Source organism: Anabas testudineus, chromosome 1 (assembly GCF_900324465.2).
Source record: "Anabas testudineus chromosome 1, fAnaTes1.2, whole genome shotgun sequence".
Taxonomy (NCBI): domain Eukaryota; kingdom Metazoa; phylum Chordata; class Actinopteri; order Anabantiformes; family Anabantidae; genus Anabas; species Anabas testudineus.
The window spans coordinates 21,141,468-21,169,289 of NC_046610.1; the positions used below are offsets into that span (position 1 = coordinate 21,141,468).

General features: G+C 39.8%; 1 protein-coding gene across 2 annotated transcripts; it reads left to right on the top strand.

The window, feature by feature from the left end:
• The first annotated feature begins 727 nt into the window (after positions 1-727).
• On the top strand, positions 728-27,812 carry myh11a (myosin, heavy chain 11a, smooth muscle). 2 transcript variants are annotated; one of them, XM_026360638.1, is made up of 42 exons: positions 728-871; positions 4,038-4,402; positions 4,664-4,820; positions 8,731-8,758; positions 11,819-11,918; positions 14,092-14,184; positions 14,287-14,350; positions 14,697-14,795; positions 15,156-15,299; positions 15,596-15,691; positions 15,790-15,908; positions 16,085-16,237; positions 16,382-16,555; positions 16,688-16,861; positions 16,992-17,106; positions 17,308-17,501; positions 17,881-18,002; positions 18,120-18,189; positions 18,328-18,488; positions 18,650-18,758; positions 18,934-19,065; positions 19,263-19,469; positions 20,229-20,366; positions 20,490-20,613; positions 20,718-20,889; positions 21,010-21,222; positions 21,444-21,588; positions 21,706-21,912; positions 22,028-22,132; positions 22,268-22,420; positions 22,644-22,892; positions 23,080-23,292; positions 23,399-23,611; positions 23,716-23,877; positions 24,478-24,606; positions 24,694-24,782; positions 24,877-25,000; positions 25,116-25,324; positions 25,440-25,548; positions 25,711-25,883; positions 26,226-26,258; positions 26,745-26,881. In XM_026360638.1, the coding sequence occupies exons 2-41, from the start codon at positions 4,061-4,063 to the stop codon at positions 26,248-26,250; spliced, it is 5,805 nt and encodes a 1,934-aa protein (XP_026216423.1). In that variant the 5' UTR covers positions 728-871; positions 4,038-4,060; the 3' UTR covers positions 26,251-26,258; positions 26,745-26,881. The 2 variants fall into 2 exon arrangements, with proteins under 2 accessions (XP_026216423.1, XP_026216422.1); XM_026360637.1 differs by lacking the exon at positions 26,226-26,258 and having other exon boundaries at positions 26,745-27,812.
• The last annotated feature ends 10 nt before the right edge of the window (positions 27,813-27,822 follow it).

Here is a 27,822-nt window from a genome sequence, read left to right on the forward strand (position 1 = left end):
AAGGTCTATTACCAGTAAAACATAATGTTATTAAGTGTTTATGTTATGTTACTTAAGTTCAGTAAAACACGTGTAAAGTACTGGATTAATAGATGCTTTATTAATGTTACAGATTATTATTTTAATAACTCTCTTACAAATTGTTGACTTGTCAACAACAATTTGTTATGTGACAACACAGCCAACTTATTCTTACAGTATATTAGATATACAGTATAGTTTGCAGCAGTAAAACGATGTAATAAAGTCATATATGATCACAGTCAAGACACATTACTGCAGAACAGTTACTTAAAGTATGCCTTTCTACTAATACTGTGATTGTAGGATTTTGAACGCCCTACTGATTTTTAAGGTGAAGCAAGGTGATTGCTCAACATTGATGTGAAAGCCCAGTGACAGCTTATTGCACAGGTCTACCCATAAACACCCAGCCAAATGCCATGGCGTTGTGTATTTGCTACTAAGCACAGTTAAGTTCCCATAGTCATGTGTGTCTTTATGTGCAGAAACCACTTCTCCATTCAGTAAGTCTTCATTCAAATGATGCTTTGCTCTAAGTCGAAGCCTTCTAACACCCTGCTGCCCGCAGTGCGCATGTCCGCCGCCTCCTGCCCCGCTGGAGATGCTGCTGCTGCCGCACGCGCGATGCCGGAGCTGGAGGTGGAGGAGGAGGAGGAGGAGGAGGAGGGCCGGCTCCCGCGGCTCCACCCTCGCGCAACTGAGCGCAGTTTAAATGTTAAAGCTCGGAAATTGACGGGGGTCATTTGGACTGTTTGTTTCTCGGAGTGCCTCGTCAACGCCGGCCGCCGCTCCGCTCCCGAACTCTCCGGATCCAAAGCCCCTCCGAGCGCAGACTTCTTCCCATCATGTAAGTAGAGCAGTGACTGTGGAGCACCGAGCGACGAGCAGGATGCTGCAGTGCACTTGTCAAAGAGCCGTAACACACTTTGCCAACTTGAACTCTGCTAGAGGAAGAAGAACTATGGGGTTTTTTTCGCTTCTGACTTTGTGGTAGCAAAACTTGAATATGCTATATTTTCTAAACAACATTATTAACAGGTGTGCCACTGTTTGCTAATTACATCGCTTCTTTTAATAACTAACGCTAATTGAGGTCCTACAGTAAGCAAAAGTATGTGAATGATGTATTTTCGTATTTATATTTGTACTTTATGTCGACATATAGAGGTGTATTGCTGTGTACTTGAGAGTAAATGGGCTTTAACAGTTTTAAAACTATGCTGCTACTATGCTTCAGGGCACAGTGCAATAGGCCATACTGAGAGGAAGTGTAGTCTGTATATCAGTAAAGATATCGACCATGGAGTTTCCTGTTTTCCAAATATGGCTGTATTAACCCACATGTCATTCAAACTGTTGAACATTGTGGCTGAAGATGCAGAAGCTGGAGTGAGAACAGAGACCTACAATAACAGTTTTCAGACATTAAACCCATCAGTGGTGGTGCTGAAGGAGGTCTCCTTGCATCGTTTGTCGTCTCCATAGTGACGCTGATATTGACCCAACATAATGTGGGGAATATTATTATTCTTATTTAATTTCATGAAGCTGATACAATAATATTTACTATCCACATTAGATAGCTTGCTTCACCGCAACATGATAAATTGGTTCAGGCACAAATTACCAGTGTGACAAATGGCAATTACAAACCATGCTCTTGCCAAAGTAGAATTCCTTTGACCTGTCATTTTTAACTCCAAGAAGGAAGGTATGTTTGGAGTGTATTTGGTTGCCATATTTGTATTTGAGCTACAGAGTTGTTGGCAGAGTGCTGTAGTTAAAGCCCGAGCAGAACCATTGCCCTAATGGGACAAGATAAATGTCTTCATGAGTCTATGTTAGCTATCATCATTTAATCACTTTCTAGCTGTAATCCTTTGTCTTCCAAAGGAATGTAAAGCCTAATGTATCATCTTTATTAATAAGATAACAGGAAGAGTGTTTGTGAAAAAGTCGAGAGAGGAAATGAGTAAAATCATTCACAGGCCCTGCAGGTCAGCCTATTTTGGCCACAAATAGAAAGGTCACTTAGTCTCCTGGGTGACATTTCCAAAGTTTGTGATTTTTGATCGAGACGATAAAATAATTGCACTCATCATACATTTTTGAATCAATTTTACTTTTCACTCTTGGCAATCTTGACAAAAATGTGATGTTGCTTAAACTGATCTAAGCAGGTCAGCGAGTTTGTGTGCTGAATGTGAGATTCCTGTGTATTATGAGTTATGAGTTCAGATTAATGATATATTCTTAGCAATTTACTGTATTGCTGTGAGCACAGATTTGTTGTCCTTTAAATTTCAAGTCATTCTGTTTCAACCTGTAGTCCTGTCAATCCCACTTCAGACAGCTGTCTTCAGCATACACTGGCTGAGTACAAAGTTGACACAGAGGAGGGAGTGAGAGAGGAGTTTTACAAAGGTATTAAACCATGGTGGTCAAATTTAATGGGGATGAGGTGGAGGACATTGATTAGTGTCACATACATTAAAGCAGAAGAAGTGTCGGGAATAGTCTGTTTACTTTTATCCTTAGAAATAGCTGGTCATCTGAGGATCCGCTGGTCCCTACCTTGTTTCTTTTTAAATATGCTTGGATCCCCGGTTTGGTTTGGTTTGGTTTGGTTTGGTTTGGTTTAGTCCCACTGGTACATTTAAAGGCTTCCTCAGGAGGCTCAGTGGCTTTTTTGCATAGATCCCACTCTTTTAAAAGGTGTGCCAGTCTCAGTATACAGATTAGAATGGGGGTGAAGTAACAGCACATTGGCATGATATACTCATTGTCTGTAATCTACTAAATGTTCTACTGAGTAGAAGTCCAAGTCCAAGTTTTTACAGTTAGACTTACAGACATTTCATCCATCCAGTCAGTTTGCTAACAGTCTGTATTTCTTCCTTCTTTAGAACTGTGCATTTTACATCAATTCTTACTGCAGATACAACTCATAGACATGGCTGAGACCCAGACACTTGTTCATAATTAACCACTGACAGTTGCATTTAAAAATGAGTGCCACTAGGGGCCTACATGATGCATGAGTGCTAAAGCTTCGGGCCCCCCTCAGGCTTTCTGCCTCACTGTTATCATTTTGGAGTAAACGACGAGGCCAGCAAGAGACATACTATTCCCTATATGGGCTTTGTTTGGGTGTTCACTTGCCTTGCTGTTTAGGTCTGCAGAAAAGAGTCCTGCTCCAGAGAAGGGGCCCATATATGGTCATCACAGCACGAGACTGAATCCTCGTGGCAGAGAGACAGACAAAGAGAGAGAGAGATGGAGGAAGAAAGACGTAGAAAAAAATCGATGTTGTCAACCAAGCAGTGACTTCACGATTAAATAAGAATACATGCCAGTGAGCTTTAAGCCTGTGGAGATATTTAATATAAGTCTGCTGATAAAGCATACTGGTTTGTTAATTCAAATCAAATTCCCAGCCTTAGCCATTGTATCTAAATTAGGGAGTGAATTGTTTGTGTGTCTCCCTGTGGTGTGTGTGAAAGTGTAGGGTTAAGAGGGGGTGGAGGTCTGTGAGAATAACTGCACTCTGGAACTCCCCGTTGGATTAAACATTTTAACTCTTTGAGTAACAACTGCAGGGACATCTGTAGTGTGTCACCTACCTTTGGAGGTTCATCACTTACTGTTGTGTACCAGTCTTTTTGCACAAAATGAAAAGGGACATTCTAGCAGGAAGGTTTTATTAATCAGTTATGTGTATTATAAAATTGAGGTTGTATTATTTTTCTGCACAATATGGTATGTTCTCTGATAAACTGATCGGTATTTATTGGTACTAACTGCATCGCTGCCATATACAGTTTTGTCAAATACATTCTGTTGAAACCTGTTATAGTTATGTATTCCCTGCTTTGCTTGCTTTGTTCCCTCTTGCTTCTGCCTCTTGCTTTTACTTTGTCAGTTCCTTCCTTCCTTACTTTCTGCCTCCCTTCCGTCTCTTTTTCTAAACGTTCACTTTTTCTGGCATCTAATTCATTTGTTACCTCCAATAGTTGGCCCTCCACCTTAATCCAAGATGTCCAAGAAGGCCCCGAGTGAGGATGAGAAGTTCCTCTTTGTTGACAAAGACCTCCTGAACAGCCCCATGGCACAGGCTGACTGGTCAGCCAAGAAGCTGGTGTGGATCCCATCAGAGAAGCATGGCTTTGAGGCAGCAAGTGTCAAGGAGGAACATGGCGACGAGGTGCTGGTGGAGCTGGCTGATAACGGCAAGAAGGTGACTGTCAACAAGGATGACATCCAGAAGATGAACCCACCCAAGTTCAGCAAAGTGGAGGACATGGCTGAGCTCACCTGTCTGAATGAGGCCTCTGTGTTGCACAATCTCCGCGAGAGGTACTTCTCTGGCCTTATTTATGTAAGTATACACCAAAACATGAACAATCAATTAACAGTTCACTCACACCAAAGCAGTACCAAGCACAGGTGTTTGTATTATCACTATGCTCAACTGATTACCTAACACTTCCTTCCACCCACCTCCAGTGTGAACCTTGGCCCACTGACCCACATGTGAAACATGAATGTGTTTTGACTTTTTAACGGTAAATGTTTTCCCTACAAATCCATGTGTAACCATCCTAGAAACTCTACATCTTCTTACTGTTTCTTCTATCAGACATACTCTGGTCTGTTCTGTGTGGTGGTGAACCCCTATAAAATGCTGCCAATCTACTCAGAGAAGATCATTGACATGTACAAGGGAAAGAAACGACATGAAGTTCCCCCTCATATTTACGCCATCACTGATAATGCCTACAGAAACATGATGCAAGGTAGGATCCTAACACAATTTACATTCCTCTTGTGATGAACCTGTCTCATTTGGTTTCTGTCATTCTTGGATCTTTCTATTCACTTACTCTCCCAGTAAATTATTCCTACACTGCAAAGACCTGCAAATCAAGCGGACAGGAACCTTAACACTGTGTAGCTAGCGCTTTGTTAACTCTGTAAAGGGCTGATAACCTATGCCTGTCTACCCAGTGCACACTGAGATAGACTCCAACCTCTTGACTGTAAATAATAAAATTAAATGAATAATTAATTTCAAACCATGTCATGAGAAAACAACATGACAGGTGGTGACAGCCCCCACACTGTTAATGTGTGCAACTATTATTGTTATTATTATGATAGACAACAGTACACATTTATTTATACTAATAATGTAGAGTTACATAATCTTTAAATTAGAGAAGTCATGTACAATGTTTGCAGACACCACTACACCACTGGGGATCCACTGTGAAAAGTCTCACTTTTGTCTGGTTGATGACAGCTAGCAGTGTTAAGCTTTGTCATGCTAGCAAAGTGCTTGATAAAACCACAAACTTTCTGACACTGTCAGGCTAAGTTTGAAATGCGGAACTGTCTTTATTATTTAGCACAGTTCAGTAGCAGTCTCAGAGCTCTATCTGCCTGCTGCTTATTGTTTATTGCTGCTTATTGCAAAGTCAGTTGGTAATAAAAATATAATGAAATCCAAAAAGAACTTTATGGAATAGTTCAGAGTCAGTGTCTCATAGAGGTGACGATAGTGGCTTTGGCAGATTTGTGCTTACAGTACATGGCTCTTGGCAGTGGTCTGATTATAGAGCAGCTGGTTTCCCATAGAATCAGTTTGTTATGCTTCCAGGGGGTTGTGCCTACTGGACTTCATGTTGACGTGAGGATGTTCTCTCAGAGGAGCTGACATCTGCATTGAGCGATGGGTGGAGGGCAGTAAACTATTTCCTGTTTCAGCAGGATTCACTTTCTCATTCAAATCTTCTCTCATTTTTTTCTCTTTTGGTTATTGTTAAGATTTTTTTCCACAGGGGAAAAAGGAAAGTTTAAAAGACCTATTAAATTGGTTTAAGATTGTATGTGTCTCCTTTGGTTTGATGAGTTTCTTGAAACAGGATGTTTTGACAAGACTTACAGTAATGTGAGGAAGGAACTGTTTAGAGAGCTCCAAAAAGTGAGATTATCCAATCTTCCAAAAGCACACAGTCCCATTTCTGGCTGACAGAGAGAGCTGACAGAGCACGCAAATATTATTGACTGATGGTTTATTGTGCCACCCTAACCCATCAGTCTGTTCATGGTAGGATATGTCATCATAAAAAGAATAATTGCATCCATATGAGCAATGAGACAGTTTACTAATTTATGTTATTCAATCATGGTTTGGAGGATTCTACCAAGGGAAAACATACATTCACATTTTCTCACTTTACTACATGATATAGATAAAGGTAAGAGGCCAATTTCATGGTCATGTAACTGTACAGTTAGAGAGAAGAAATTCGATTACTATGTGCTGTGTATACTTCTGTTTAATACATTTGAAACATTTTTCTTATTCTACCCTAATGTTGACAGTTAGTGTCACACTATTAGTGTTTCTTAGTTGGAAAGGTCTAAGGTGTGCTTTAATGGAACTGACCTATTGAATGTACTGTGCTGTAATGGCAATATGTTGCTGGCTCCTAGACATGGCAGATCATGGGGAAAGGAAATACAGAAGCCAACAGTGCAGCTGTAACAATATCTGCCTTTAATCTGTGGATAGATATACTGTAACTGGTTTAATATTCAGTTTCCTGAATACGCTTGTGTTGTCATTATAAATATCCTAAATCTGTTTTGGGTCTTGGATAATGTAGAATTATACTTAATACATTCTCCTACTTCAAGGACGCAGCTGCCACTAATATGTGTACATTGGAGGATTTTTAGGTTTAACAGCCCAGTACACAGGAAATTATAGTATTTACCATTGCAGCTTTGGTGAGTAAACATAGTGTCACGAATAAACAAGAAGGAGCAGGATTGATAGGTATTTGTATTTGGATTACAATTCTTCAGCTCGTCCTTGCAGAAGAAGCCATACAGCTGCAACTTGGAGAAGTTTCAGTTTTTGAGAAAATCACACACTTGCTACCACCCAGACCACTATGTCCACAAGAAGAATGTGTTTTGATTTGCTGCATATATTTCAGACTAAACAAAGCAGACATTTTGCGATAAATACTATATTTAATTGCAATTTACATTTTGACTTGTGGACCACCCATTCAGCTTTCAACTTTAAATTGCTTTAAAGAATTGATGTCAATAAAGGCAGTAAATATTCACCTTTGAAAATGTTGTTTGAGATGTGATTAAAATGTGCCAGAGACTTTAACACTGTAACCTGAAAAATAGTCTTCAAATCTAATAGAACTTGCTTTTTAATATGGACATCAATAGACACAGGGTGATCCCTGTCTTACTATAAATGCTCCCAGATAGATGTTCTCAACTACCCATATCAAGCCTTTGTTGTATAACACTGTGCCTGGCAAAGAGTTGTTATTGTTAATGCATTAATGGAGTTTCCCATGAAGTAAGACAATGGAGAATCTTCTCAATGAGTGCTGTAGTACAGTTCACATGTTAGAGTGGAAGTGGTCCGTGGCTACAGCAAATCCAGATAACACTCCTAAGCTTTGAAACATTCTTCCTGTAATCTTGGCAGAGATCCCATTTCTTGGAAAATGTTACTCAGTGTTTGATGTCCAGGAAGATAAAAATGTGAAATTCCCAAAGGGAGCTTGCTGTCCCCTGTGGCAAATGACTCAGTGATGGATGTGTTGTTCTTCCATGCTCCCATGTTTTTACATGACATATAGGTGCAGAGACACAAATCCTCAGATTTTTGTTTGGTTGGTTTTCTCAGGACTGAATTATCACAAATATCTTAATAATGTTTTGCATTGACAACACACCCATTTCTTCTCTATGAGACTGGTGCAAGATTGAGTGTTGTTTTTGGATGTTTTATAAAAGCTCACAACTCTCTTAATCTGTTAATCTGCCTTAATTGGGATGTGCAAAAAGGAAACAGGCTGCATTTTCTGTGTGTAAGTAACAAATGAAACTAGTGGAATAGCAGCCAAGCCTGAGTGCAAAGGAGAAACAGCAGTCGTGCTAGTTTATAGTTCGGGACAGGCTGTGCTCTGTAACTTAGTGTTCAACCTGAGTGGATATTAAATCACAGTAGGAAAATTATGAAATGACACAGCACATAAATGATGTATGAAGATGAAGAAATGTTGGTGAATGCCATGTATTGTGTTTCTTTCTCTATATAGGACAGGTTTTAGGTGTGACAAAGTTTCATGTAGGAAACTGACAGCGAAGTTATCTTTTCATTGAGCAGTACTGCTTGTTTTCCCCAGGGCTGTTTTGTATTGAAGGATACAGTTACAAAAGAGCCATAAATGGACTTGGTGTATTCTCTCAGGAGTATTTTTGGAAACAGTATAATGAGTCATTGCTCAGCACATTCAGAGCTGATTTTCATGGTTAAAAATCATGTTTCCTTAGACACGAGAGAGCCTTCACAAATCACTCATGAGTCCAAACTTAAATTCTACAGATTGATCTTTATCCCTGGAAAAAGGCTTGTGTTTTTGCTGTGGTCAGGCTCGGCTTTTGCACACAACTATAACTGTAAATATAATCTCAGACTAATCATAAGGAGAGCTTGTAATTCATAATAAAAAGTACACATTTGTACTTTTTGCACAGTCCTTTGGTTCACCTCTTTATTTCTATGGTTTTCTGGTTTCCTGTCATGAACATTCACTAACTGTGCTATACTGTGTATTTACAAAGGGAGTTGTCGGTCCTAACACTCTAACTTTATTTCCACAGATCGAGAGGACCAGTCCATTCTCTGCACGTAAGTAAAAATCTGTCACCTCCAAACTCACCTTTGTCATCTTTCCTTAACCTTTTTCATTGACGTCACATAAATGCTAGAAGGAAGGCTGTCTGTGTATGTTTGGAAGAACAGTTACATAATGCTTGTGTTAAACAAATGACACACCTCTCTGGTCTCTTAGTCTCAACCAGCCATAAATACTGCATAATTTAATAACGATTTTAATATTGCTGGCAGGATGCAGAATGCATCACTTTGTCGGTTTATTTTGCAGTGGAGCTGAGTTTTATTCAAACGGAGCAAAACTGAATGTGTGTTAATGCATGTGCAGAACTCCCAGAGGGCTGTGGCCTCGCTCCCCTCACAAAACCCTTGGTCAGGAAGTTTGCCCTGCATCCTGATGGGAGACCAAGATTAGCTCTCCAAATGTTTGGGCTCAATTTTGTTTGTTTATTTATTTGAAACTAATTATTGAAAACTTTGAGTGGAGGATCGGACTTCCAGGGAAAAATTGCCTGTTTGTCTGACAATAACAGCTTGATTCGTGGACTGACATGAACTTGACTCCAATTCATAGAAAGCTAATTAACCAATCTATTTTTTTTTTTGTTGTTTGTTAGTAGCCTATTAGGCTTTGTAGGGTTTTATATAAACATATTTATACTCAGGTCATGGTTCAATTAATTTAGGGTATATTTATATATACGTTATGTTTACATCATAAGAATAATCTACATTTTGTAAGGGGTGGAAGATACATAAAATAATAAAGTAGAAACACACACACATCATTTTATTGCGCAAATGGCCTATACATTTTCTTACACTATTGAGTCTACTACAGTCATTGTAAATTGTCTGATTAGCACCAAACAACTGGTACAAGTTTTTTTTAATTATAAAATTGAAGCTTACATTTTTAGCTGACATTTATACCTTTGCTGCCCAGGACCCAATAGTCACAGTAAAAAGAATGAGAGGGAATACTTTTCCTCCTCAAAGCTTTCTTTCAAAATTTACTGATGCCAGGATGCAGCAAATTCTTTGATTACATCAGACCATTTCCTCAACAATCAAGTTCTTTTTATCACTGGAAAACCTTGGTATCATTTGTTGTTGTTTGTGTATGGACATAGTAATGTTTAACAGTAATGGTGTATTAGGTTGTTTGATGCTAATGTGAGAAAACTTGCAGTAAAATTGCTAAAGATAAAGTTAAACCAGAGGTGATATAATACTGTAGAACTGAAATACTGACTCTGCCTCTCTTTGGAGCGCAGCTGGTCTCAACCTCTGCAGGCATCTGGAGCCATATATGGGAGAAAGGTTTCTGGTGCGCTACATGGAATGTCATGTATGACATACTCCTTGTGTGTATGTGCATGTGTGTTAATTTGTGCTGTGTATTTTTGTTTTTACAGCAGTCCATTTGAAAGGCCTTGTATCTCCTTGTATATATGAAACTTAATCACTATATTTCAGTGGATTTCCGGTTTTAACACCTTAAAGACACATGCAAGAGGACACATCTTATTTCACATGTTATTTCTAAGGTGCAAGGAGAAGGAACATAGTCTGAGGAGGTCATTAGAGATTTAATATTGTTACCCTACCTGCTTTGTATTGTAAGCAGAAGGGTATGTTGATATGCTGTATGTCAATGCTTAATCAGCCTAAAAATGAATTAATTAAACTACTACTACTAGAAGTTAATATATTCTATATACCCAGAATTAGTTTCTAGTATGACTCCATCATATACAAAAACCTTGAAAATGGTGACAGAATTGAAGGGCAACTCTAATGTAATGACGGAAAATGTAAATATAATGTTAGTTAGTTAGCTGCTCTGCATTATATGCTTTACACATAAGTGATCATTTTTGCCATAGTCCTCCACACAGTTGCAAGAATTTGCCCTGGGAAATAACTGGGAGCCTATTAAATACATTCTTGAGATGTTGACATTTCATCTTACCAGGGTCACCAGTTTCCTTGGTATAATTTGTGTTGGGTGTGTGAAAGTCTGGACTGATGGAATGAAGATGGTGGTCAAAAAGTGGCAGGATGTTGCTGAAGAGTACAGAGTGACGACCTTTGCTGACCCTGCTGACGGCTTGCATGCTTCACATGAATTAATAGAAGAAATCCCTAATTTATCTTACTAAACTTCAGGGATTGTCTTTTTTTTGTTAGTGTTCTTGGGACCATTCAACTTGGCAGTAGAGACATCAGCAGTTCTTAGTCTTGTTGATATTGAACACTTAAACATGTATTGACAGTGTTTCTACAGGTGATATCATAAAGTCTATGCTTTCCTTGAATAATCCTATGATCCTAAGTGAAACCTGATATGCAGGACGTGGCAGTTTGATAGACCATTTAAAGATATTTAACAGCTGCCCTCGGCCTGGATGTCATACATCTTTACAAGATCTGAGCAGGACAGAGTAATATGATTCCTGTCAGAGCTGTCAAGCCCTAACACAGAGAGCATCCCATGCCTTATATGGACCCATGTCTAAGGGTGGGTCAGTGTGTTGAACTGCTGTTTGATGGCTCTGGGATCGTTCAACTTTGTCTTAAGTGTCCAATATCATTTTCTGGAAAGAATGTGTTTTTGATGGTGTTTGACAAAATATAAGTTATAAATTACTTTACAGCTCTACAGCCCATCTTTTATCTTTCTAACAAAATACTGTTATTCATAATCATTAAGCAAATGTCACAAGAAATATCTCTTAGCTATAGAGACACTAATTCTGTTGATATGACATGTAGGACCTCTAGTTCTGTGTTATTTACAGGCAACCATTTCATTAAAGGATAAAAATGTCAGGACAATTGATACTTCTCTTATATCAGTAGGTGAACTACTAGTAGGTCCTAATAACAACATTATGCTTTGTGTCAGGTGTTGGTGCAGTTATCTGCACATGATTTTCATTCAATTATTTTGGTTTATTGAGCTGTGAGCAAAGGACCTGTCAGTCCTGCTTATCTTCTTGTTCTTTCCCATTCCCTCTCATTATCTGTCCACTGCATCTTTTAATCCCCTTCTATATTTTCATTCTCTAGTGGGGAGTCTGGTGCTGGGAAGACAGAGAACACCAAAAAGGTCATTCAGTATCTGGCTGTTGTGGCCTCCTCACACAAAGGCAAGAAGGACAGCAGTGCTGTAAGTGTCTGTGTAAAGAGATCATGTTGTATCAAAAGTTAGGATCTGACAACCAGTTCCCTCACTCTTCAACATTCAGAAAGCTGCCCAGTTTAATCCTGTATATTGCCATTTCCTCCAAATAGCAACAGGCTGGATCACAATTGGCCTACGTGAGTAAAGGGGAATGCCTGGAGTGTATTTTTGTGTGTGGTGTTTGTGTGTGTTAGAAAAGTGCATGAAGATAGTGTCACTGAGTTACCTAAATTTTTTTAATAATTTTTCTCACACCAAGGGTCAAGATCCCAAACCTTACTGTTCTTGGGTTAAGACAGTGTTTTCCCTAGTGTTTGTCATTTCTGTATCTTTACCCAACAAGAGCTGATATAGACTGCATGATTATCATCATAGCATTGACTTGCAGTCACTTTTAAAACCTGCAAAATGTTCAGTGATGGACGTACAGTGTTGTTTACTCCTGAACTGGTTTATCATGTTGAGTTATCTGTTATCCATCTTCTAATGACCACCCTTTCACTGCCAGTGGAGTTCACACTGAAGCCTCCCTGGCAGTGACAGGGTCTCTCACAGATCAACGAGCACCGTGTGAGCATGCCCATGTCCTGTTCTTGTCTATAAAACACAGATCCCCTCCTGACCTCCTTCTACCTGCCAATTGCCCTGACATTGACTTGTCTTGTTCTATAGCATATTGGAATTTATGGTTTGCACATGTGGAATTCCTATAAACACCCATGACATAAGACTGTACTGATATTTCAACACCCTTGCTGAGCTAAAATCAGCCCAGCCACCCTCTTGATTAACAGTGATTAACAGAACTTTTCGAACAGTGCTTTCAGACAGGATCACTCAAGTTGATGGTTTGTGGTGTTGGTCTGGCGCCGGTGTAGGTATTGGAAGGATTCATTGTCTCACTCACCGAGTCTTTGACCCAGAGGAAATGTACTGTGTCCTCTGTAGGACCTCAAAGCTCCCACAGACCTTGCCTGAACAGAAATAGCATTGACTTTATTTCTTTTCTTTGATCTCACTTTCTCTCCTCCTCAGCCACTACTTTGATTCCTGCTTTTTATCTTCATTAGTATCTTTATGTAAACAGTATCTCAAAAAAGACACTTTCCAGCTTTTGCACTTACTTTCTTGCCATTTGCTGTGCTCTGTTCCTTTTTTTGTTTGTTTGTTTCTTTTCTCTCTTGTCTTTCACTCAGCAACATACATGAACAGGCCCCTCTCTGCTTTGCCAACTCTGAACTGCACCTCATCAGCTGGTCTGTATCTTTCCTGTTTTTCAATAAACATTCACAAAAAATCTGACTTTTATTTTTTTTTTTAAATTAAAGAAGTTTGCAAAGATTTACTTTTATTATTGCTTCCTTAAAATTTTATGTAAAACAAAATATTCAGCAAATATGTTAGACAAACACAGACTTTTTATATTTACTATCATTAGTAAGATATCTATCACCAAATATTTTTGTTTATTCATTATCATCTCACATTATCATTTCTTAATGACACACTCTCTAGCTCTTCATGGCTTCAGCTCATTTACAAGGTAGCTAAATGAAGTATTTTTAAACAAGAGAGTATTCAAGATGGGGGTCTACAGCACCTGACCTCGATGCTACGCTGACACAGACCCCTTTGATCAGGTGGATTAGCTTTATCCAGAGTGACAGGGTGTCGGCCTCATTTTCTGACCATCGCCCAGCTCCACCCACTGGTCTGCAGGCTCTGCAGTCACGCTGAAAGCAAATCACAAGTCCAGTTTGTAAATTGAAACATTTTTAAATTGTCAATGCACTGAATCCAAACACTTTTTCAAAGGATTCATCAAAGGTTTTATGCTGTTAATATAATATGTTAATATAAGACATCAGATGTCTAATGTCTAATATCAGATACCTCATCTGACCCAACATTGCTTCTGCATCATCAACAGCAGGTCCTACTCATTTTAAAAGTTTCTCACAAGATACTGATTAGATTATATTTTGCCTATTAAGCCATCTGTTAATTGCTTCATATTAGTATATTAATATTCTGGTAAATGTACTCCCTTTCCAACCTGAACTCAACTCAGCCAAACCCCACCTTAAATCCTAATGCATTCCACCTCAAACAACCACTATTATTAAATGATGTTTTTGTATATCTTTGTTATCATCAGGGGGAGTTGGAGAAGCAACTTCTGCAGGCCAATCCAATCCTGGAGGCTTTCGGAAATGCCAAGACCATTAAAAATGACAACTCCTCTAGATTTGTGAGTTTGCTATTTGTAGAATTATCTATTTAGATATTTTAACTTGTGATGTTTATTTAGGTCTCCCGTACCAATCTAATATATGTTTTGTTTTTTTCGCAGGGTAAATTTATTCGTATCAACTTTGATGTGACAGGCTATATTGTTGGGGCCAATATTGAGACTTGTATCCTTCATTATTCTTTATTATTAGACATATTTTTATCATTTTGTCATGCTAACAGAATTTTTTTTTTTTGTTGTTGGTTTAAGTTTTTTTAACTTTACCTGTTGTTGAAAAAGACCTAAATAATTTTACAGGATGTGTGTTTTTAGATAACTTCTTTAAAATAATATCATTTACCTAATTTTGAAGAAAAGTGCTACTAGTACTGACAATGTAAATAACTTCATGTGACAAAAAATGTCAAATTAAATTATTTACACTTGAATATTCATGCAGAGTTGGACAAACTGATCTCTCCTCTGAGTATAGAGCATGTTTGTATTCTTTAACAGCTGACTGCTCTCAGACCTGCTGGAGAAATCTCGCTGTATCAGACAGGCAAAAACAGAAAGAGCTTTTCATATGTTCTACTACATGATTGCTGGAGCCAAGGACAAATTGCGTGGTAAGATGACAGCAAATCTAAAATCTGACAAATCACCTCTTACCTCTGTTCCACTATTTCACTGTCATGTGTAAAGCTCATGAATCTAAAATTAAAACTTATCAAAAGAAAAAGAAGTCTTGGTTTTAAATTGTCGTGTGTATATAGTTAATACTATGGAACTTTGAAAGAGCTTTAAAAGACCATGGAAAGGTAATCCAATGAGAGAGTAGAAATAGTCCTTCTGTGCATTTAATCACCAATAATGTTCTTTTTTCATGTCAGGAACAACTTCACAAAAGGATTAATCATTACTCATGCAAAGAGAACCAACCAGAACCACAATGGTAAACAACTGTTTAAATTGTGTGTTATTTTCAGAGGAGCTTCTTCTAGAGCCCTTCAGTAATTACCGCTTCCTGAGTGCTGGCCATGTCCAGATCACCGGCCAGCAAGATGATGAGATGTATGAAGAGACAATGGAGGCCATGAAAATCATGGGCTTAACTGACGAGGAAAGAATAGGTATGGGGGATAAGTACAGTGCCTATATAAAGTATTGACCCCCCTTGGATGATTTCACCATATATATTTTTATTTAATTGACATTACTTTGTAGAAACCTGTTTTCACTTTGACATTAATAAGGTATTTTTCTGAAAATGTTTTGTCAAAGTCACCAATTTTTACTAATACCAGTACTACTGTCTACTTTGATTTATAATGTCCATAAAAGGATAAAACATCCAAGGGGGTGAGTACTTTTTATAGACTGTTTCCGTTATTTGTTCCCTGTGAACTAACGGATTTTTGTGTTGCAGATATCATGAAGGTGTGCTCGTCTGTCATGCAGCTGGGAAACATTGAGTTCAAGAAAGAGAGGAACCAAGAGCAGGCCACTATGCCAGACAACACTGGTAAGACACCACTTACTTTCACTACTAAAAATACTGCATAGTTTTGGATACTTAATCCTGCACTGCCAAGATATCAATATGTTTTTCTTTCACCCTAGCCGCGCAGAAAGTGTGTCACCTGCAGGGCATCAATGTGACAGACTTCACCCGCGCCATCCTCACTCCCAGAATTAAAGTGGGCAGAGAGGTGGTGCAAAAGGCACAGACCAAAGAGCAGGTACTAAAGGAAGCGCACTTTGTAAAACTACACGAACAAGAAAACTAATACTGGTTATAATTAATTATAATTCAATTCAATTTATTTGTATAGCGCTTTTTATAATGACTCCCCAAAACTAATTTGACTTAATGTCAAAATCATAGCTCTCATTGCTTATTTTCTGAATTTGTCAGGCTGACTTTGCTATTGAAGCTCTGGCAAAGGCTATGTTTGAGCGACTTTTCCGCTGGATTCTTTCTCGAGTCAACAAAGCCCTGGACAAGACCAAGCGCCAGGGAGCCTCTTTCCTGGGAATCCTCGACATTGCTGGCTTTGAAATATTTGAGGTAAAGATGTGTTGCTCATGGATGACTTAGAAAATACACAAATATGAATCTAATTTGACAAACTGAACACCAAATACACCAAACATAAAAAATTAATGCAGAATAGGCGTCTTTAACCCATTGGTTGGTCTTTGGTTGTTGCAGGACAACTCATTTGAACAGCTGTGCATCAACTACACCAATGAAAAATTGCAGCAGCTCTTCAACCACACCATGTTCATCCTGGAGCAGGAGGAGTACCAGAGGGAGGGCATTGAGTGGAACTTCATTGATTTTGGCCTCGATCTGCAGCCCTGCATCGAGCTTATTGAGAGGCCAGTAAGTAACAATGAGTTAATACAAGTGCAGTGCCGGTTAAATATGCAACTATGTTCTCCTCCCAGCACAGATATGTTGTGTCTTCTTTTAAATGCTGGTCTAACTTAGTTATCCAATGCATGTTTTCTGTAGAACAACCCTCCAGGTATCCTGGCCCTGTTGGATGAAGAGTGCTGGTTCCCCAAAGCCACAGATGTCTCCTTTGTGGAGAAACTCATGAACACCCAAGGGAACCATATGAAATTTGCCAAACCTAAACAACTCAAAGACAAAACTGAATTTTCTATTCTTCATTATGCTGGGAAGGTGGGTGTGAGCAGATACACATGATATGGTCACCTAATGAGGATGAAACCTTGCTTGTATTTTCATTTTGAGTTGCACATTGTGATAATGATGCTAACGTTCAGAATTTAAATGTTTTATTGTGTTGTAGGTTGACTATAATGCCACATCCTGGTTGACAAAGAACATGGACCCTCTAAATGACAATGTGACATCACTGCTCAACAACTCCTCCAGCCAGTTTGTACAAGAACTCTGGAAAGATGGTGAGATGTCAGACTTAGTTGGTTTTGGCTAAGATTAGCTTATCAATAATTGATTACATGTATATTTTAATGAAATTAACAATTATGATATAACCATTTTGAAGAGTCAAATTGCATAGAGCCATTTTAACCCACTATATTAATAAATGAGGTAATGGCAATGTATGTCCAATTAACATAATAACGTGTTGTCTGTTTCAGTGGACAGAGTGGTGGGTCTCGACACAATTGCCAAGATGTCGGACACCTCCATGCCAAGCGCCTCAAAGACCAAAAAGGGCATGTTCCGCACAGTGGGACAACTCTACAAAGAGTCTCTTGCCAAGCTCATGACCACACTGCACAACACTCAGCCCAACTTTGTCAGATGCATCATCCCCAACCATGAAAAGAGGGTAAAGAAACATGTTTGTTTTGACACACTGAGGACAAATGTTGGTATTGCAGGTGATAAAATAACTTGACAAGCCATGTTGTTTTAGAAGAAGGCAGCACAGTTATTAGTGATTAGTATTATTGCAGTGATTATAGTACTGTTATTTGTCAAACTAATTTAAAGTCTGATGACTGAACTGCATGTGACCAGCCTCTCCAGTTCCTTGGATAGTATTAGAATTTCAGAAGATCAATGTAAGTTGGAAAGTTTGAAAAACAAAAACAAATGAAGAACAATGCAAAATTTATATAAAATAATTACTCTTGAGGGATGTGTGTGTGTAGTACTTTAATAAAACCCACTGTAATTAAATTTTAATGAAATTCTGCTCTGCTCAGGCAGGAAAGTTGGATGCTCACCTGGTCTTGGAGCAGCTGAGGTGTAACGGTGTGTTGGAGGGGATTCGTATCTGCCGACAAGGATTCCCCAACCGAATTGTCTTCCAGGAGTTCCGCCAACGGTGAGTGCAATATCATGTGGCTTACTAAACTTTAAGTATGCATCATGTTTTCAAATCTAGTTTGTAACATTGCTGCAAGATTTTCTTGTCATATTAAATATTTCTGTTTTCTTGCAGTTATGAGATCTTAGCTGCTAATGCTATTCCCAAGGGTTTCATGGATGGTAAACAAGCCTGCTGCCTCATGGTAAATTTGGTTCAAAATCCAAGCCTTTGTTAATCAATAAAAAATCTAAATCCATTCTATCATAGATATTTTGTGCTCATGTGCTGTATATAGTCATATTCTTCATGAGCCATTACGCCTCATCTCCTACGTGTATAGATCAAGCATCTGGACTTGGATCCCAACTTGTACAGGATCGGACAGAGCAAGATCTTTTTCCGCACAGGAGTGTTGGCCCAGCTCGAGGAGGAGAGAGATCTGAAGATCACCGTGATCATCATCGCCTTCCAGGCTCAGGCTAGAGGCTTCCTGGCCAGAAAGTATGTATAAACAAGCCTCCTAACACAGTCTTCATTCTCTAAATATTCTGCCGTCTGTGATGCATTACACTGCTTGCAAGTTCAGCATAACAGTCTTTTAGGTAGATTATTACCTGTATCATATATTTTGATGTATTGGTTTTACTGATGTATTTTTAAAGGGCCTTTGCCAAGAGGCAACAACAGCTCACAGCCATGAAAGTGATTCAGAGGAATTGTGCTGCTTACCTCAAACTAAGGAACTGGCAGTGGTGGAGGCTCTTCACAAAGGTCAGCGAGTAATTCTGCATCTTTACTCAAAAATGTCACAGTACAACTTTGTGTTTAAAGCTACCTTTTTACTTGTGATGTTGGTTTATAGTTAATTCTTAATTTGTTTTTGTAAATTATAAACATAAACTTACCTTGCCATGACCCTACATTAAAAATGTCTCCTAAACAACAGGTCAAGCCTCTGCTGCAAGTAACTCGACAGGAGGAGGAGATGAGTCTGAAGGAGGAAGAATTGCAGAAAGCAAAAGAAGTTGCTACGAAGTTTGAATCTGAGCTGAAGGAGGTCATCTTGAAACACACATCGGTAAACAATATAAGAAATTTGAAAAAATTACATAAACACTTTCCTAAATAATTCTTTGATTTGATGTTTGATTTTGCCATCATGTAACACAGAATTTGTCCTGTGGCACCAATTTTATGTTGCCTTTCAGTTGTTAAAGTGTTCTCATTAGTGACTTCCAAGGCATCTACTGTTTTTCTCCTGTTCGTATGCTCCAGATTTTGGAAGAGAGGAATGCTCTTCAGGAGCAACTTCAGGCAGAGACAGAGCTGTATGCTGAGGCTGAGGAGATGAGAGTTCGTCTTGCGGCTAAGAAGCAGGAGCTGGAGGAGATCCTCCACGAGATGGAGGCGAGACTGGATGAAGAGGAAGAGCGTGCTCAGGCACTGCTAGTGGATAAGAAGAAGATGCAACAGCAGATGCAGGTCTACACATCAGTTTTATATTTTTGTTGTTTGTTGGTATTGTTTTAATACATTTACATTGAGTTATTTTGCAGCTTTTATCCAAAGCGACTTACAAGTGAAAGCAAAGCAAATATCTAAGCTAAGAAGGCGAACCTTAAAGTAAAGTGCTCTAGAAAGCGCTGTTTCAGTTTTGGGGTATAAGTGATTTTTTCCATTGCAAAAAAAGTTTGGGAAGAGTTCTGCTTTTTAGCAAGTATTTTCAAATTGAGAGTGAGGCAGCTGAGCGTGCAGAGGTTGGTAGGCGATCCCCCATCATGGAACCACAGAGCTGAAAAGTTTTACCAGGGATGTTTTGAGGTGAGGTGAAGGGACAACAAGACATTGTTCGTTTTTCAGCGCGCGGTGCGCAAAAAAGGATTGTAGACTCAGATGAGGGAGTTTAGGTAATCCGGTGCTGTTGAGTTGACTACTTTGTAGGCAACGGTCAGGGCTCTGAACGTCTCAAAAATGAGATGTGCCCCTGCATTTAGGATCATAGGGATCAGGGGTTTGATGGTGCATACTGGTTACCCTGTCTGCAATGCATTGCAGTACTTTAAGCCAAGATATGACCAGAGCCTGCACAATGAATTGTGTTGTAAAGTTCAAATAGTAGGGTCTGATCTTTCTAATGTTGAAAAGGACAAATCTGAATTAGATATGTTGCAATAATACCTTTACTTGTGATACCATAATGGTAGTGTAGCATAAACTAAGTGTTGGGTCTTTTTTATGTAGGAATTGGAGGAACATTTAGAAGAAGAAGAGGATGCCCGTCAAAAGCTGCAGCTGGAAAAGGTTACTTGTGACGGGAAGATCAAAAAGCTGGAGGATGACATTCTGGTGATGGAGGACCAAAATAACAAGTTGCTGAAAGTGAGTGTGAAAATCAGCATGGACTAGAAAAGCCATAATAATGCTCAGTCCCCACGAATAGATTTTCTGTATCATGAAATGTTAATTTGGCAAATGCATGATATACTTAATGATGTTTCGTAGGAGCGGAAGCTGATGGAAGAGAGGATTGCAGACTTCAGTGCTAACCTGGCTGAAGAAGAGGAGAAATCTAAGAACCTCACCAAGCTCAAAAATAAACACGAGTCCATGATCTCTGAATTAGAGGGTAATCGAGTTTTATCCAATATCATGTATACACCACCCTGAAACTGATTTATGTTGAAAAAGTGAAGATTGGTACTGAATGTTCTTCTTGTCCTGTACTTACAGTCCGCTTGAAGAAAGAGGAAAAGAGTCGACAGGAGCTGGACAAGGCCAAGCGTAAGCTTGAGGCAGAGTCGAATGACCTACAGGAACAGATTGCTGACCTGCAGGCTCAGATCGCTGACCTCAAAGCTCAGCTTGCCAAGAAAGAGGAGGAATTACAGAATGCCTTGGCTAGGTAAAATTGTGAGAACCTATAACACACTAGAATCTACAAAGCTAAGTAACTCAACAATTAGTATTATTTCTGTAATTTCTATTATGCTCACTAGTATCTTGTGCAATGCCTAATTCCCAGATTAGAAGATGAGACAGCCCAGAAGAACAACGCTCTGAAGAAGATCAGAGAGCTTGAAGGACACATCTCTGACCTGCAAGAGGATCTTGAGTCTGAACGCGCAGCCAGGAATAAAGCAGAGAAGATCAAACGAGACCTTGGGGAGGAGCTTGAGGCCCTCAAGTCTGAGCTAGAGGACACCCTGGACACCACTGCCACACAACAAGAACTAAGGTTAGTCACACAGTACTTTGCAGATGTGGATCAGGAAGTAGAGGAGGTTGTTTAGTGACCTCACTAATGCTCTGGCAATAGTGAGCATTAGCATCACAATCTTCAGGGCATCCTAAATTTCACTGCACAAATCAGTAATTTAATGTAAAATGGTAAAAGTCAAAGATAGATAAAGAAAGCTTGAGGTAAACATCAGCATCACCCAAGCATCTATTGTCCAGAGCCAAACGTGAACAGGAGGTAACCCTGCTGAAGAAAGCCATTGAGGAGGAAAACCGCACCCACGAGGCCCAGGTTCAGGAGATGAGACAGAAACACACCCAGGCTGTGGAGGAGCTCACAGAACAGCTGGAGCAATCCAAACGAGTAGGCCTGCATTTTTTTTATACTATGTTATAAGTGCTCAGATGCCCTATAGCTTGTGTATTTACTGTAGGTTAATAATTGTTTCTGACAGATTGTTTTATTCTCCATTTTGCTCAGGTGAAGACAAACCTAGAGAAGGCTAAACAAGCTCTGGAGAAGGAGACGTCAGAATTAACCGTAGAGGTGCGCTCACTGTCCCAGGCCAAACAAGATGGGGAGCACAAGAGGAAAAAATTGGAAGGTCAGGTTACAGATCTACAGTCACGTTTCAACGACAGCGAGAAGCAGAAGGCTGAACTGGGCGAGCGCTGCTCCAAGATCACTGTAAATAAATATTTACTTTTTATATTAATATTTTAATATAAACATTCGGACAGAATATATATATTAAGTAATCTACTACATACATTATGTAAGTAAAAAACTTATCCCCAAACAGGTTGAACTTGAGAGTGTGACATCCCTGCTGAATGAAGCCGAAAGCAAGAACATCAAACTGAGCAAAGATGTTGCCAGCCTTACCTCCCAAGTTCAAGACACACAGGTGAAATTTACGAGTGTTATTATATTACCCAAAACACTCCACATGAAACTTAAACTGTAACAATTAAATAACAACTGCTGAGAGCAGGTGAGAATTAAAACTCTGACTTTTGACGTAACTGGTGTGCTGCTACAGGAGCTGTTGGCAGAAGAGACGCGTCAGAAACTGCAGTTCTCTACAAAGCTTCGGCAAGCAGAGGATGACAAAAACAGCTTGCAGGAGCAGCTTGAGGAGGAGATGGAGGCTAAGAGGAATGTGGAGAGACATGTGTCTACCCTCAACATTCAGGTCAGAGTTAAAACTTAGGGCCACTAATTAACAATTCAATGAGATGTAATGATGCAAAATACTTTGAGACACTTAAGAGAGACATTTTAATGTAGGTCAGAAGCAGGTAGGAAGAATAAGTTACTCTTGACCCTGGCATAAACAGTGGAAAAGATATATCAAATGTGTTGCATGTTTTCTCATTCATGATCAGTGACTGAACACATTCTGGGTCTGTCTACAGCTCTCAGACACAAAGAAGAAGCTAGAGGAAATGATAGGAAACGTTGAACTGCTGGAAGAAGGCAAGAAACGTCTGCAAAGAGATTTGGAAGCAGCCAATACCCAGTTTGAGGAGAAGGCTTCAGCATACGATAAGTTGGAAAAGACCAAAAACCGTCTGCAGCAGGAGCTGGAGGACACACTGATGGATCTGGACAACCAGAGACAGAATGTTTCAAACTTGGAGAAGAAGCAGAAGAAGTTTGACCAGGTCAGATCAATCAGGAAGCTGACAACATTATGAGATAACTGAGATAACAGATAACTGAGATAATAAAATCAGATCTTCAGACATTTATAAACTACACCTGTATTACTGGTTACATTATTTTGTGTTTGTGCTCGGTCATCACAATTTATCCATGTTTCTTTGTTTCTTCACACCTGCTGGCCACCAGATGCTGGCTGAAGAAAAGACTATCTCTAGTAAATATGCAGAGGAAAGAGATCGTGCTGAAGCCGAGGCCAGAGAGAAGGAGACCAAAGCTCTGTCCCTGGGAAGAGCTCTGGAAGAGGCCCAAGATGCCAGAGAGGAGCTGGAGAGAGCCAACAAGGCCCTTAGGACAGAAATGGAGGACCTCATCAGCTCCAAGGATGATGTGGGAAAAAATGTTAGTGCTGGAACATTAAAGAACTTCAATCTGTTGGCACAGAAGGCATAAGTAGATGTTTTGTCTTAAAATCTACACTTCACAGTTAATATTGGTTTGATGGCAGGTTCATGAGCTGGAGAAGTCCAAACGAGGTCTGGAAGCCCAGGTGGAGGAGATGAAGACACAGCTAGAGGAGCTGGAGGATGAGCTGCAGGCAGCTGAGGATGCCAAACTGCGTCTTGAGGTCAACATGCAGGCCCTGAAGGCCCAGTTTGAGAGAGACCTCCAAGGACGCGATGAGATGGGAGAGGAGAAAAAGAGGCAGCTTGTCAAACAGGTAAAGAGGCATAAAAATATGAATCACCTACCAGGACAATCAGATTTGATCCAGTGTGAATAAATGAGAGCTGCAATTTAAGTTGTGATTTACAATGACTGCAGGTTCGTGAGTTGGAGACAGAGTTGGAGGATGAACGTAAACAGAGAGCTCTGGCAGCAGCAGCCAAGAAGAAGCTGGAGACAGACATGAAAGATCTGGAGGGACAGATCGAGACTGCCAATAAGGGACGAGATGAAGCTATTAAGCAGCTTCGCAAGCTACAAGTAAGTATAAAGCATGAAGCCTACAAAAACGAATAAAGTACTCTGCAGTATTTTTTTTTTTAATGTAATTTCTCTGATGCACATTTTTATTATTCCCTTGTCTTTATTGGAGGTCGGTACTTCGCACAATCACTAACTTCTAACTTGCACAATCTTCTGGTCAGAAATAACAATAAATAACATTTATTGATCACCTTGGGGAAATTGTGGCTGGACTGCTGCTAGACAGTACATATCTGTGTTACCACTGGGTTTTGGTGTCTTGTCCAAGGACACAGAATCAAGTAGCCAGGAGGAACCAGGAATTCAACCACTGATCCTAGGTTTCATAGACAACAGCTCTATCAACTGAGCTACTGCCAGCCAAATACTAAAGACTATCTAAACCTGATAAAATAAACTTTGAAAATGCCACAGTGTTTCCTCACATGGGAAGTGCTCCAAACATAAGTGGTCAAATATTTAAATGTTTGTGAGCAGCACTGGGACATAATGCTGCAACCTTTGGTCTAAGTATAATAAATATATCTGGTAATTAATAACATTCTGATACAGATTATCTCATTTTCTTCCTGTCTCTATTTCTTTTTCTACTTCCAGGGCCAGATGAAGGACTTCCAAAGGGAGTTAGAAGATGCCCGTGCTGCTCGAGAGGAGGTGCTGACTACTGCAAAGGAGAGTGAGAAGAAGGCCAAGAGTCTGGAGGCTGAGCTTATGCAGCTACAGGAGGTAACATCATGTCAATTCCAACCAAGGCAACAACTTCTCTGAGAGCAGATGCTTGAAATAATAGATTAATCTGTTATCTGTTTCTAGGAACTGGCTGCAGCAGAAAGGGCAAGAAAGCAGGCAGAGGCTGAACGAGACGAGCTGTCTGATGAGCTGGCTAGCAACTCCTCTGGAAAGTAAGTGCAGAGTTCACTTGTTGCTTTGTCTATGAAGTGGACATAGACAAACATGTGATTACATTTGATTTTCTACCATGCACCCTGTACACAGGTCAGCCTTGGCAGATGAGAAACGTCGTCTGGAAGCTAAGATTTCCCAGCTAGAAGAGGAGTTGGAGGAAGAGCAGAGCAACATGGAGATCATCAACGACAGGCTCAGGAAGAGCACACAACAGGTGACAAAACAGAGCAGCGTCATTAGTATTTTTAAGGCTGCTCAGAGAGTCAATCGTCCCTTTCTCTACCTTTGCCTCTCCAGTATCATGCTAACTGAATGCATACCATTTACAGGTGGAGCAGCTGAACAACGAGCTGCAGACGGAGCGCAGCACCTCTCAGAAGAACGAGAGCGCTCGGCAGCAGATGGAACGCCAGAACAAGGAGCTGAAGGCCAAGCTCCAGGAGATGGAGAATCAGGTCAAATCCAAGTTCAAGTCCTCCATCTCTGCTTTGGAGGCTAAAGTGGCACAGCTGGAGGAGCAGCTGGAGCAAGAGAACAGGTTGGGGACAAATAAAGTGTTATTTGTTGTGTACCAAAAGTACATTTACAAACGTTTTTTTTATATATTATAATTGTATTCCTCAGTCACCTTGAATGCTGTGATCTTTTCTCAGAGATAAGCAGGTAACTGCCAAGAGTATGCGCCAGAAGGACAAGAAGCTCAAGGATCTGTTGATGCAGGTCGAAGATGAAAGAAAACAAGCAGAACAGTACAAAGATCAGGTATGATCACTTGCATTAATGCACAAACAAGAGTCTTGTGCACAGTAAAGTTCATGTGTCCGTATTTGTGAGTGATGGATATTTTCAGTCCAGTGCACAGGGATGGGTTGATGAGGTGGCCTATCAGGGGAGTGCTTACATTTCCACTTTTCCACTCACCAGGCGGAAAAGTCAAATACTCGCATGAAGCAGCTTAAGCGGCAGCTAGAGGAATCTGAGGAGGAGTCTCAGCGTGCTACAGCCGCCCGCAGGAAGCTGCAGCGGGAGCTGGATGAAGCTGTTGAGGCCAATGATGCCATGAGCCGCGAGGTCAACTCTCTCAAGAGTAAACTCAGGTAAGACAAAGGAGGGTGTCTGTGTCCAAATTTCTATCTCTGGACAAATAAAGTATTTCTTTTTTGTCTCTGTTACAACTTTATTCCTGTGGAGCTTTACACATTACACAGATACTGCTGAATGAAAAATAGTACATTGTAGAATTCTCTTGCTCTTGAGGATTCATGTGAAAAACAGACCCTATAACCAAAAAAAGAAGGTCTGTTCACACAAAGCAAAGACAGTTTACTGACTTTTATTGAACACCTTGTCTTCTTCAGAGGGTTGTAAACGATAATTAAAACTGTCATTAAAGACCTTACCGAGCACAAGAAAAACAATATTGTCCATCTCTATTCCAGAGGCAACCCTGAGCCCAAGGAGTAAAGCAGCAGGTACATCTGTGCCTAAAAGTTACCCATCACCATTTCTCATGAACTTACCATAACTTTTCATTCCCCCATGCACACTCTTAATGCTCTCATTTCTTTAACTGAGCCGAACTGAGAGAAATATGGCTCATCGACTACTAGTGATTTCCTTGGAAAAAAAAATCTGTAGTAAAGTCACATTGCACCATTCGGTTTCCATTACACCTATTTCTTGGTGGCCATGTTTTTCTCAGTGCTTGGTTTAATTGTCATAAACCAAACTCATTTTCCTGAGCCAGGATTTAAATGAGTTACATAGATAACCAGCGTGCTTACCCTGTAACCAAAGCACAACCTCTACATTCTGTATGTCAGTGTTGCTCTTGTAGTGTGTAACACCTTTTGAAACATTTCCCATCTTGGAAACTGTCATATAACCTCACTTCACACTGTGGCAACGTGTTCTTGTGTTTGTATTTGTGTCTTGCATGTGTCTCTGTGACATTTTAGGCGTGGAAATGAGCCCTCCTTTGGCAGCACACCTCGCCGTATGGGTGGAGGCCGGAGGGTGGTCGAGGATGCCACAGAGGAGGACGCTGACTCTCAAAGCGACTTCAATGGAACCAAGTCCGTGGAGTAAGGGACAATAAATAACCAGATCAGAATTACCTTGTAGGGCAAGGCCCGCCACTTAAAACAAAGAATAACTTAAACGCCTGTTATGCTAACTAGTTCCACCAAATCACAATATATGTTTTCTCCCATTTTCAGTAGTTATCTGTCTTCTTGTCTCAGAGCACTTTTTTCTTAACACAAACCAATCAGAAGAACTTGATCGTATCATATCATCTAGGGGAGTTGTTTTGGTGGCTTTGCTCTGCTGATGTGTGATTTGCTGTTCCTTTAATTTTTTTTTTATTTACACTGTTTTGTACTGCACTGAATGACTGATACTTTCTTATGCAAGGTTTTGTACACAAACATAGGTGCCTCTAATTACCACACTTACCTGCCAGCCAATGGCTGAGTCTCCACTAAGTCACCATAAAGCAGAGACATTGTGTAAATCTATAGCTCTGTAGCTATTATCAGTGACTGTCGTACTGTTGCCTGTGACTGCTGTTAGTGTTTCAGAGCAGCACTGACGTGGTTCCTTAGATTCGATGTGTAAGCAAACATTGCTATACCCAGTCTGCTACCAATCAGTGCTGCATTTTGTACCCTGATAAATACAGTATGTACTCTTTAAATGTTTTCTAAAATCACCAATTTATATTAGTTTCACCTTTATTGGTCCCAGAGATGTTTAGATATATTTTACTCCAAAAATAACATGTTTCAGGGCAAACGAGGTTTAGGGTTACTCCAACTAGAAAAGCATGAACCTAATGTCACTTGGCAGCACTCACATCTTGTCCAGATTTACTGCATATTTAAAAAGCCTCAGACCACCCTAAACCACATCATTCTCATTTGATACAGTTTTATATAATCAACTGATGTTTACATGACACCATTCATATCTATTAATTGTTGAACCACCTGCACAAGAAATAAAGACTTTTTAAAAAGTGTTAATTTTCTCCCT